We start from the raw sequence: 12270 nt of genomic DNA, 5'->3' as shown, positions 1-12270 counted from the left end.
TCCTTTTCCTCAATAATTTCCAGGCAAAACCAAGTCGCACAATCTCAGACAAAAACTGAAAAAGTAACTGAAAACAAACTTCAACCATACAATCAGATATAAAACTTAACAACCACAAACAACCACAAAACTTAACAACCACTACGTATATATCTTCTGTATCTTCTACCAAACCCATAAAATCCAACTCAATAATCCTCTAAACAGAGATTACAAGTTTTAAAGTTTGAAACTCAGGCTGCAGCTGTCATTATCCCACCTTCTTCCAGCTGTTTTCATTTATCACAACACCTTGCTGCTCGGTGCTGTCGGCAGTGCTCACGGGGGCTTTGATGGTGATGCGGATGGCTGGACCCTGGGACGAGCTTGAGCTCCGAGATTGTTTGTGCCCTTTTCTTGAGGTGCTCTGCAGCTTCAGTTTCAGATGTCCCTCAGCAAAATTCGTTTCTGTAACAGAAAACTCTTTGGGCCAGCTCCCTTCATTTGGCCGTTGCTCTTTGGATGTGGAGGTCCCATGCGTGGACCTTGTGCTCTTGTAGGCCATAGGATAGCGCAATCTACCTGATGTCGGAGTAACGCCGCACGCTGCTGCTCCTGCCAAAACGCCAGCTTGTGCCATTGTCGATGAGGACGACCAGCGGAACCAGAGAGGGACGAGAAACCTTGAGGACGACTGCCCTCAGATTCTCGCCAACCTTGTCCGAAGGCTGGTTCTTGTACCCAGTTTGGCAGAATCTTCAGTTGCAATATCAGACACTTTCTATTTGCTCTTTTCTCTCCGTCTTCATCCACTCCTTGCTCACAACCGTTGTTCTACAATTGTTCCTACTTCCGTACTATATCTTGCACCTCGTCTGTTTTTTTTTGTTTTGTTTTTTTACAGATGGGTCCAGTAAGGTGGTGCTGGAAATTGCCAAATGCCTCAATGTTCCTCAATGTTCTACAATGTTCCTCAAAGTTGGCTCCTCAATGTTCCTCAATGTTCTACAATGTTCCTCAATGTTGGCTCCTCAATGTTCCTCAATGTTCTACAATGTTCCTCAATGTTGGCTCCTCAATGTTCCTCAATGTTCTACAATGTTCCTCAATGTTGGCTCCTCAATGTTCCTCAATGTTCTACAATGTTCCTCAATGTTGGCTCCTCAATGTTCCTCAATGTTCTACAATGTTCCTCAATGTTGGCTCCTCAATGTTCCTCAATGTTCTACAATGTTCCTCAATGTTGGCTCCTCAATGTTCTCTCCTCCTTAGACATTTCTCCAAGCTGTAAAAACATTGAAACAAAAACATATCAGGATATTCTCAAGCCTCATTGACAACAGGTGCCTTCATAAATACTTCATAATAACAGTTTCCCTCAACCTACGATACACATCATCTAACACCCCCAACCTTTCCATTCCATCCACCTCCTTAAACAACCCTCTGACTAGGCCCAAGACCCGACACATTAAATAGGTCCAACTCCATCCACCGTGTCCCACAAACCTGCCTGACATTTCCCGCCTTTCTTTATAATTCCCAATTCCATTTGAGCCCTTTCTTTTCCCGGCTCCTTGTTCTATTTATTGCCCCTCAACACACCCTCCATCGATGCGAATGCCAAACCCGTCCGCTCGTTTTGCTCTTTACCCATCACCGTATATCTGCATCCCCGGTATCGTCCATTTTTACATCACCGATCCACCGTCTGACAATCTCTGAATGAATTTTTATTTATTTTTTAAAATAAACGGCACACATCCTCACCAGCCCATCGCCGCAGATCCTCCTCACGGTTTCCCACCCCGTTGTCCTCCTCGCCGTGTCTCCCCGCCGTCCGCTGCGGCCGAGCACGTCCGCACAGTTTGCGTGTGACAGCCGAGACAGCCAAGGGCAAAGGGAGAGTGAGAGAGAGTGAAGGAAGGCTCAGGTGAAGGACGAAGGCGGGAGACGCACTTTGTGAGGTGGAGAGGAGGAACGAAGTCGATCCTGACTGGAAGAGAAAGGTGGTGGAATGAACGGCACCAACCGGCGCGCACAATGGAAACAAAAATGCCAGCAAGCATGTGCGGCTCGCAGACGCTTATAAAAAAATCCTCCACGGGTCGAGAAAAGCGCGCGAATAACAATGAGGGAGCCCGATGGCGCGACGGAAACAATGGCAGCGAGGAAAGGGGGGGAGAGAGAGAGAGAGAGAGAGAGAGAGCCGATCGGCGGCTGCTGGCGCCGAATGTCGGACGGAATACGAGCCGGTGAGGTGGTGGGGGTTACGCTTAAAGGACCCCCCTCTTCGTTTCAGCTGAGCTACCGCAACGCACACTTTGCCCGTGAATGTCGGTGATCAGTGAAGGAATAATAAATTAGGAATGGCCGAAGGATCGACCACGGCGAGCGTAACCTTTGGGATATATGGCACGCGAGGGTTATTAAACACCGATCCATTAAACACAAACGTCATCGTGGATATCCCTGGGGTTGTGATAAAAGCGAATGTGATCGTTGAATCGATGACGTCAAACTCACGGCGTCCGTTCATTAAAGGGTCAGGTTCGAATCATTCTCGAAAATGCGATCTTTTCGCAATGATATGAATCAATAAAGCTGTAACGTATTATTTATGTGGTAATAAAACTTTATTAAAAGTCCGTTATTCGCTGCAATTTGACCACGTTTTGCATACGAGCCTGGCCGACTGGTTCGTGAAAGACTTACAACAACAAAAACCTTCCTCGGCCGACCCCACGTGAAGGCGGGAAAAATTAAGGCTGTTAAAAGGATATGTCGTAGTGTATGTAGCACTGCAGTCGTAGTAGTGGCGGTTGTGGTGTTATCGGCGTGTAGTGACAAATCTGGAGGTGCCGGAGTCCTGCAAAAAATGTCGGCCGTGACGTCATCGACAGAACAATCGTCACATCAAGTTTTGACATTAAAAAAATGACAAGATGGCCAAGACCGAAACCGAGAGGTACGCTTGCTCGCCTCCAAGCTCTTGAGCCTGGGTTCGAATCCCGACCCAGCTATAAACTGTCACCCTGGTGTTTCACAGGCAAAAAGATAAACCTTTGGTGCCGGATAAACACCCGAGATTGAAGGACATGGCAGAGCAGATAAGCGTGATGTTAACATATATAACGTCATCCTTATCTTCTCTGCCAACACGTGTCCATGTCAGTGATGTATTACAGGCCTACCTTTGCTCGTACTACGTGATAGCCATTCTTCACAAGCACAGTCACAACACTGATCCACCCAGACTTCAACTGGGCACAGGGCCCATGATATGGGGATTGTGTAGGGTATGCATCCACAGGGCCCATGATATGGGGATTGTGTAGGGTGGGCATACACATGGCCCATGGGATGGGGATTGTGTAGGGTATGCATCCACAGGGCCCATGGGATGGAAGAAGAAGATCCCATGAGCGCTCCCCTATGCCATCCATAATGGTACACTCTATCCATACACCACATCCTCCCTTCCGTGGATGTTCCACGGGTTTCGGCTAGTCATTATTGATAATGTTATTCTTGTGTGGTTTTTAATATATTATTGGTTTGTCTATACCCATTGGTGTGGTTTCCTTATTGATTTCGACACGGAATTATATATTTCTTTTCTGCCGTGGCTCTTCCCGGGGTTCGGGGGTATATCGAGACCAGGGGGTCGGGGAGGAGCACGTAACAGAAATTGGGGGCTCGTCCAATTGACTTGTGGGCTCGAAATTGGGTCTGCGTCCGGGATCTAAAAATCCCCTAAATTTAGTCTGGGAAAGAATTCCCTAACATTCCCAGAATTCCCAAATTTGGAACTTGTTCCAACATTCCCAAATTTTTCCATAAACAAACAATTTTTTTTTTTTAAATTTATTGTGTGAAGGTTAACAGGTGTTAACAATAGTCACCATGGAGTTTGACGCAGAGAAGTTTGCAGTGACCCCTAGTGAAGCACAGTTCAGAGCGTTAGTAAAATCGGACCTCTTGAAATTGGCCAAACATTTTAGCTTGGAGGTCCGAACTAATATGAGGAAGGCAGAGATGCAGACAGTGGTGATACAATCTATGGTGGGATTAGGAACATGGGAAGAGGTAGCCTGGGATTGGTTACCCGAGGAACCAGAAGATGTGGAGCTCCGGAAACTGGAGTTGCAATTGCAGAGCCAGGAAAGGTTAAAAGCAGAGGAAAGGAAAGCATCAGAGAGAAGAGAAGAGAAACAAGCAGAGGAAAGGAGAGAGGAAAGAGAACTCCAGGAAAGGGTAGAAAAGGAAAAAGCAGAGGAAAGAGAGTTGAAAGAGAACTCGAGGAAAGAAGAGCAGCACAGGAAAGAGAACTCCAGGAAAGGTTAGAAGAGAAAAAAGCAGAGGAAAGGAGAGCTGCAAGGGAACTCGAAGCAGAGGAGAGAAAAGCCGACAGGGAGTTAAAGGACCGTGAATTGGCACTTCAGCAGGAAATTAGACTGGATGTAATGAAAGAACGGGGAGAGGTACCATCCATGCCGACTGGTTCGACACCTAGTCAGAACACCTGGGATGTTGGCAGACATGTGAGGCTGGTTCCACCCTTCAATGAAAAGGAGGGTAGCCAATTTTTTTTCACACTTTGAGAAGGTGGCTCAACTGCTAAACTGGCCGGAGGAGTCCTGGACCATATTAGTGCAAAGTGTTCTGGTGGGTAAAGCTCAAGATATTTATTCGGCTTTACCAATTGACCAATGTGCAGATTATGAGGTATTGAAGAAAAACATTCTCAAAGCCTATGAATTGGTCCCGGAAGCTTACCGACAAAAATTCCGGAATGCCAGGAAGAGGGAGAGTGAGACCCATGTGGAGTTTGCCCGAATGAAAGAAACCATGTTTGACAGGTGGTGTGATTCCAAAGGGGTTGGGAAAGACTTCGAACTATTGCGACAATTGATCCTGGTGGAGGAATTCCAGCAGTGTGTCCACGAGGACATTAAAGTTCATCTGGAGGAAAGGAAAGTACCAAATCTGTATGAGGCAGCAACCATGGCAGATGACTATGCCTTAACCCACAGGATGGGGTTCCACAAGCCTAACTTCTCGCCTAGACCTAGCCAGGGGAACTATGGTACATCAGGGGCGGAGAACGAAATTTCATGGGGGCGGCCTCGAGATGAATCTGAGGACCACTCTGATACCACGACTTCTAGAAATCAGAAGACAACAGTTCCAAGGCAGACGTATCTTCCGGGGGGCTCGAGGCAGACCACGAGGTTCTCCTCCGGGCCTACTTGCGCTTTTTGCCATAAATCTGGACACTTGATGTCCCACTGTTATGCTCTGGGAAAGGAAAATCAGGAGTGGAATTCGACTAGTACAACTCCGAATGCAATGGCAAATGTGAAGAATCGCCCTCAAAAGGGTTACCAACCATTTATTTCAGAGGGGTTTGTGTCCTTGGATGGAGACTCGACTAACCAGAAACCGGTTAGGGTCTTGAGGGACACAGGAGCACATCAGTCTTTGATGCTTGAAGGCATTTTGCCAGTGTCAGAGGAGACGAACCATCATGGGCCCTGTGCCTGAACACTGGTGATAGTGTTCGTTTACAGGGGGTTGGTGGCTGTGTTAGAGCTCCACTTCATGTCATCCATTTGGAGTCTGATTTGGTGTCAGGACCGGTCACCGTAGGTTTACAAGCCACTCTTCCTGTAGAGGGAGTATCTTTGGTTATCGGGAATGATTTGGCCGGTGGTCAAGTTTATGGTAACCCGATGGTTGGTAAAAAGCCCAGCAGGGAAAATAACCCCACACCAGTTAGGGATGGTGACAAATTTGACAAGTTATTTGTAGGTGGACTGAACTTCAACACAAAAGAAGAAGTTCTGACCTCTGTTTTCAGCAAATATGGACCGCTTTTGGAAGTGCTGCTGATGAAAGACAGGGAGACACAAAAGTGAAGAGGGTTTGGCTTTGTCACGTTTGAAAACTCAAAGGACGCCAGAGATGCAAAAAAGGATCTGAATAGCAAGGAGTTGGAGGGTCGGACCATAACAGTAGGGAAGGCATTTCATAGGTGTCGTGGGGGCTACAGAAGAGGACAATGGAGGAGTAGTGTTGGTGGTGGCCGCAATCGATATTATTATGGAGGCTCCCAGAGTTACGGCAGCTCCCGAAGGAAGGATTATCAGAGTAGTGGCCGAGAAGGAGACCGCTATTCATGTGACATGTGTGACAGTGACAAGCGGTCCCATCGTAATTATTGTGAAAGTTCGGAAAAGTTGAAGCACTGAATGCTGCGGAGCCGCCGAGCCAAGATTCCTACACGGATTAACCGTGAACTCCACGTTCCTAAAGGCGTCCATGTAGTGGACTTTCCTACACGGACTAACCGTGAACTCCGCATTCCTAAAGGCGTCCGTGTAGTGAATACTTCCAGGCCTCACCACCCAACCACCATGGAACCTGGCTTTCAGCTCGGCCTCCCGGGAAAAGTGTTGTAGATTTGCTTGACTTTGGATTTTGATTACTACCCCTTAACCTTCATTCAAAAGAAACGAAAAATAAAATCAGAGGGGGATGAGATGGAGTTTGGCTTTGCAGGAGTCTAACTGGGAAATTGAACCTGTAAAGGGCAGGGACAATGTCGTGGCTGACGCTTTGTCCAGAGTCAATTAACTTTGGAAATCTCTGTGGGTTGTGTGAAATTTTGTTGCTTTATTTTTGAGATGTTGAGAATTGCTGCTCACGGGAATTGGTGATTTGGTTTGTGAGTTTATTTTTGTTTGTTTAAAGAGTTTGCATGCAAAGAAAGTTTTTGCTGTGTTCAAAAACTTTCTTTCTTGAGGGGGGTAAGTGTTACGGATTCGTCACTTCCGCTGTTGGGGTTTTCACCCACTTGACATGTTTCTGATATCATGTATTATTATTATTCTCAAAAGGTTTAGTATTCAGGAACAGCTATCTAAAGTTAAAAAGGTTAACGTAAAAGGATACAGGAAACCGACCCGGAAGAAAAAGGCGGTGAAGAAGAGGAAGGCGTGAGGACAGTAAAAGACGTGTCTTGAAGCTCCGTACGGAGCGTGGTTGAGCGAACGTCGCGAGGGAACTTTGAGTCCGTGAAAGGAATCGTGTGATTGGTGTTATCGCGGGAGGAGTGGGAAACGCCTGCGAAGTCAGGTACAGGCTTGAGGTTCCGGAGAATCCTCGCCTAGAGGCTTTGGGCTCGAGCAAGAGCCGGCCGCCATTTTGGACCCTCGCGCGTCATTCACCTGGAAAAGGTTTCTGCCGTGTCCGCTGGTCTCACCCTCCGGTGGTCTGCCGGGGCTGAGTGTGTACTAAAGCGGCGTCTAAAGATTGCACTGCGGTTCGCTGATTGAACGGTGCATGTGCACGTCTGGATCGCGTCTTTGGGAGTTCCCTTTCCACGGCCCGTTTGCTGTTGGTGTGGATCACGTGACAGTCCATGCCTTGCCTACACCTCCTTACTCGCCATCGTCCCGTCGCCTCATCTCCATTGAGTTATAGAGACATTGAGGGGTTTTGTTTCAGTCACCGGGAACGCAGTGAGTTCTGTGACTTAGTGGTGGTACCATCCTAAGATATATTGATTGTCTGGATTTGCTATCATTATTGATAATGTTATTCTTGTGTGGTTTGTAATATATTATTGGTTTGTCTCTACCCATTGGTGTGGTTTCCGAATTGATTTCGACACGGAATTATATATTTCTTTTCTGCCGTGGCTCTTCCCGGGGTTCGGGGGTATACCGAGACCAGGGGGTCAGGGAGGAGCACGTAACAGTAGGGTAGGCATCGACAGGGCCCATGGGATGGGATTGTGTAGGGTATGCATCCACAGGGCCCATGGGATGGGGATTGTGTTGGGTAGGCATCCACAGGGCCCATGGGATGGGGATTGTGTAGGGTAGGCATCCACATGGCCCAATGGGATGGGATTGTGTAGGGTATGCATCCACAGGGCCCATGGGATGGAGATTGTGTAGGGTAGGCATCCACAGGGCCCATGGGATGAGGATTGTGTAGGGTATGCATCCACAGGGCCCATGGGATGGAGATTGTGTAGGGTATGCATCCACAGGGCCCATGGGATGGGGATTGTGTAGGGTAGGCATCCACAGGGCCATGGGATGGGATTGTGTAGGGTATGCATCCACAGGGCCCATGGGATGGGATTGTGTAGGGTATGCATCCACAGGGCCCATGGGATGAGGATTGTGTAGGGTAGGCATCCACAGGGCCCATGGGATGAGGATTGTGTCGGGTAGGCATCCACAGGGTTTGCTGGCTCTGGGCCCTGGGTTCTGTTGAGTGGCCGGAATTTTTTTTTAAATAGTACAGCGAAACCCCTCATCATCTCATCCTCACTTCCTCATCATTACATGATTGAAGAGTCATGGCCAGTGAAAGTCAGTCATCTCACACTCCACCTGCTCCCCGCTCACTCGGATGGTTCTTCAAAATGAAAGTTAGAAAAGTCATCCTCATACCACTTTAAAAAATTTTGTATGTATGAAAAAACCCTTATGGTGAAATTTTAAACCATTTGGGGTTTGCTAAATTTCGGGGTTGCATATGGAGTTTGTAATTTCACATATTTGGCATGCATAAATGTTTGGAGTTGGTTATTTATTCTCCTCTGCTATACTTGTGATTTTGACCATTACAGTTGACCTATGACCTATGACCTTGCTATGTACTGCACATTTTGAAGTTGTTTTTAAGTTAATTGAATACAGTGCAGCTGTACTCTGGTGTATGCAGTTGCTCTCATTGTAGAGTACAATCGTCTCCTGACAAGGGATGAACAGCAAACCCAGTATCTGCTTCAAGTTGTGACAGAACATCGCAAGAGGTTCCCCAATTGCAGGAAATCAACGCTTATCGGGCAACAATGAGTGGCTGGCAACCACGAGTCACTGTGCAACCCCTAGAACTTGATGTATTCAAATAATATTTCACAGGCAGAAGTTTTACCTCAATACTAAAACAATTGATGGTTAGGAGTGAAAAAATTCTATTTTTTTTTTTTTGCCCTATGTAGCTTTTAACCACCCTACCGCTCACCCCTCCTCCTGATCCCCACTCATCCTTACTCCTGCTCCTGCATCAATCTCGTAAGTATGTATCGGCAAAGCCGAATGCCTCAACTCTGTGTTTGCCTCAAAATATTGTGTCCCAAACCCATCTCTCTCTGTACCCACCTTACCCAGTCGAACCCATCTGCTCCTGGACTATGTGTCCTTCTCTCCTGACAAGGTGGAGAACTTTCTGTCAAACCTCGATTCTGATTCTGCAACCAGACCAGACGGCATCAGCCCACGTGTCCTAAAATCCTGCTCTGCCGCTCTTTCACACCCTCTCTCTATTCTCCTCACCCTCTCTTTTGCTCAAGGTCATCTGCCATCTGCTTGGAAATCAGCCAACATCACCGCTTTACACAAAAAGGTGCAAAAACAGGTCCTTGCAACCACAGACCAATCAGCCTGCTCCCAATGGAATCCATCATTGCTTCGGATTTTAAATCCTTCCTCTTCTACAATTGTTTGATCTCTGATCATTAATTTGGTTTCAAACCAGGTCATTCTACTCTGGACATGCTGCTTCTGCTGTCTCAACAATGGATGTAGGTCCTGAATGCCAAACAGGAAATCAGAGCTGTCTCCCTTGACATATGACGTGCCTTCGATACGGTCTGGCACCCCGCTCTGCTCACCATACTCTCCTCATATGGTATCCATGGAAATCTCAACGCATGGCTTGCAGACTTCCTCTTTGGTCGTAGTCATCGTGTGGCCCTGAATGGATTTCTCTTATCTCCCCTTCCTGTTCAGGCTGGAGTTCCCCAAGGCAGTGTTCTGGGCCCTGTGCTTTTTCTGGTCTTCGTCAATGATCTCTCCGACTCTCTGGAAAATCCTCTCTATCTCTTTGCTGATGACTCCACTCTCTGCCGCACCATTCCTCATCCCTCAGATCGGCAGTCTGCAGCCTCCTCACTCTCTGCAGACCTGGACAAAATCACAAACTGGTCAAAAAAGTGGAACATGTCTTTCAATCCTGACAAATCTCACACTCTTACTATGTCTCTCCGAAAAGACCGACTGGACAACCTTCCTATCTACTTTTTCAACAATCCTCTCCAAGAGGTTCTGTCACTCAAGCTTTTGGGTCTCAATATCTGCCATGATCTTCCCTGGGAAAACCACATTTCCAAGCTGGCATCCAAAGCCAGTCACTGACTGGGCATCATCCATCATGCGAAGTCCATCCTTGGCACACCTGAGCTCCTCACCACATACAAGGCTTTCTTCCGCAGCTAAATGGAATACTGCTCTCCCCTCTGGGCTGGTGCTCCTGCCTCACACCTAGCTCGGCTTCACGCTGTTGAAACCAAAGCTTTCAGAATCATTGGAATCTCCTGCGATGAAGCTGATAGTGAGGGCCTTTCACTCACTCACCGCAGGCAGGTAGGTCTTTCTGTCTTCTACCGACTCCTATCCGGCCTATCTCCCCCAGCTCTATCTGTGCTCTGTCCCCCAAATATTCCTACTGGTCGCACAAGATCTACCAGCAATCCTCTTCTGGTGAAATTGCCAAAATGAAGACTCTCTGCTCACCTTCACTCTTTCATTCCTCTTTCCTCCCGCCTCTGGAACAAACTCCCTAACTCTCTTAAATCCCACTCCTCACTCCAGGTCTTTAAAACAGCTGTTCACCACCATCTCTTATCTTCCCCCATCCAAAACCTTGATCTTTTCTACCCCCGTTAATTCACCCCATATCCACTTTCACTCCCCACTCACCCTTCCTCCTGCTCCCCACTCACCCTTCCTCCTGCTCCCCACTCACCCTTCCTCCTGCTCCCCACTCACCCTTCCTCCGACTCCCCACTCACCCTTACCCCTGCTTCCCACTCTACCCGCCTCTTGATCCCCCACTCACTCTTTGTCCTGCTCCCCACTCACCCTTCCTCCTGCTCCCCACTCATCCTTACTCCCGCTCCCCGCTCACCCCTCCTCTTGATCTCTGCTCTGCCCTCCTCCTGCTCCTCATTCACTCTCGTCCTGCTCCATGCTCACCCTCATCCTGCTCCCCTTGGTCTCGTAGCCGGTAGATATTGACAAACTTGGATTACCTGGAGGGACAGAAGTTTCAGGACCTTGGGATTGGCTTTGGCCTTGAATGGCTTTGTGCAATATTTTGGATTAGCCATAATGTCCAGATATGGGATGTCCATGGACATTTTGTAGCATTTGGGGAATTAAAGACTTCGGGATAAACACTTGAAGCAACTTACTTCGAGAGGTGAATAGCGGATCCGTCTACACAGGAGAACATCCTTTACTGTAAGACAACCAAACACAGTTTCCCGAGGTAAGGAGAGGCATTGTGCAGTTGCCAAAGCAGGGGTATTTTCAGTATGTCATCCATTGGAATACAATTTTCAGATCAGGATCAGAGAATTTAAGGTCAATGAGGTTGCAGTCAGCAGAATGAATGTTCACCAGGTTAAGGTATGTGAGCAGCACAGGCTCATGGACCCGAGCAGTGTTGTGAACATAAATTTATGGATGATGCGTCAGGCTTACTTGGAGGCATTCAAAAGGCCTTGTAGAGAGGGTTGTTGCAGGAGACCACCACTGTGGCTTGTGTATGGGTTGTTCCTGAGGTATTTCTTGCACTCGTGCAAGTTACGAGTGGTGGATCTGACAGTGGTGTGTTGACCAACGGAGAGTTGGCATCCATGCGTCAAAACATGACATCCACATTGAGGCGTTTGGATCCCTCCGTGTTGTACCACCAGAACGATGCACCAGTCGGTAAATTATTATTATTATTATAATTTTTTTTTTTGTATACAAGATCGTGAAAGAGCTAACATTAATCACACAAAAAGTCAAACCGACACATAAAACACAAAATAAGGGGAGCGGTACACAAAATGGGGAGAGAGGGGGAAGGACACAAACACAACATTTGAGAGCAGGGACATCGAGAGAACTGTGGGAGGGAAAGGGCTTGGGGGGAGGTGGGAGAGGTATAAAACATATGGACACTGCAAGGACTTTTAGGAAAGAAGTTGGAATTTCAAAAAAGTGGATCTGGGGTGAATTAGCGGGGGTAGAAAAGATCAAGGTTTTGGATGGGGGAAGATAAGAGATGGTGGTGAACAGCTGTTTTAAAGACCTGGAGGGAGGAGTGGGATTGAAGGGAGTGGGGGAGTTTGTTCCAGAGGCAGGATAAAATGGGGAATGAAAGAGTGAAGGTGAGTAGAGAGCCTAGATTTTGGCAGTTTAACCATGAGAGGGT

General features: G+C 47.5%; 1 protein-coding gene across 1 annotated transcript in view; it reads right to left on the bottom strand.

The window, feature by feature from the left end:
- Positions 1-2226, bottom strand: part of LOC137416273 (uncharacterized) — a 76790-nt gene extending 74564 nt beyond the window's left edge. The window contains exons 1-2 of the mRNA XM_068101801.2: positions 1750-2226; positions 260-1264 (exon numbers count right to left, since the gene is read on the bottom strand). Coding sequence (XP_067957902.2) covers positions 260-619 — 360 coding nt within the window. The 5' untranslated portion in view covers positions 620-1264; positions 1750-2226. The remainder of the gene's footprint in view (positions 1-259; positions 1265-1749) is intronic.
- Positions 2227-12270: the final 10044 nt, after the last annotated feature.

This window comes from Myxine glutinosa, chromosome 11 (assembly GCF_964187855.1).
Source record: "Myxine glutinosa chromosome 11, kmMyxGlut1.1, whole genome shotgun sequence".
Lineage (NCBI taxonomy): Eukaryota > Metazoa > Chordata > Myxini > Myxiniformes > Myxinidae > Myxine > Myxine glutinosa.
This window is presented reverse-complemented; position numbering and strand designations above follow the sequence as displayed.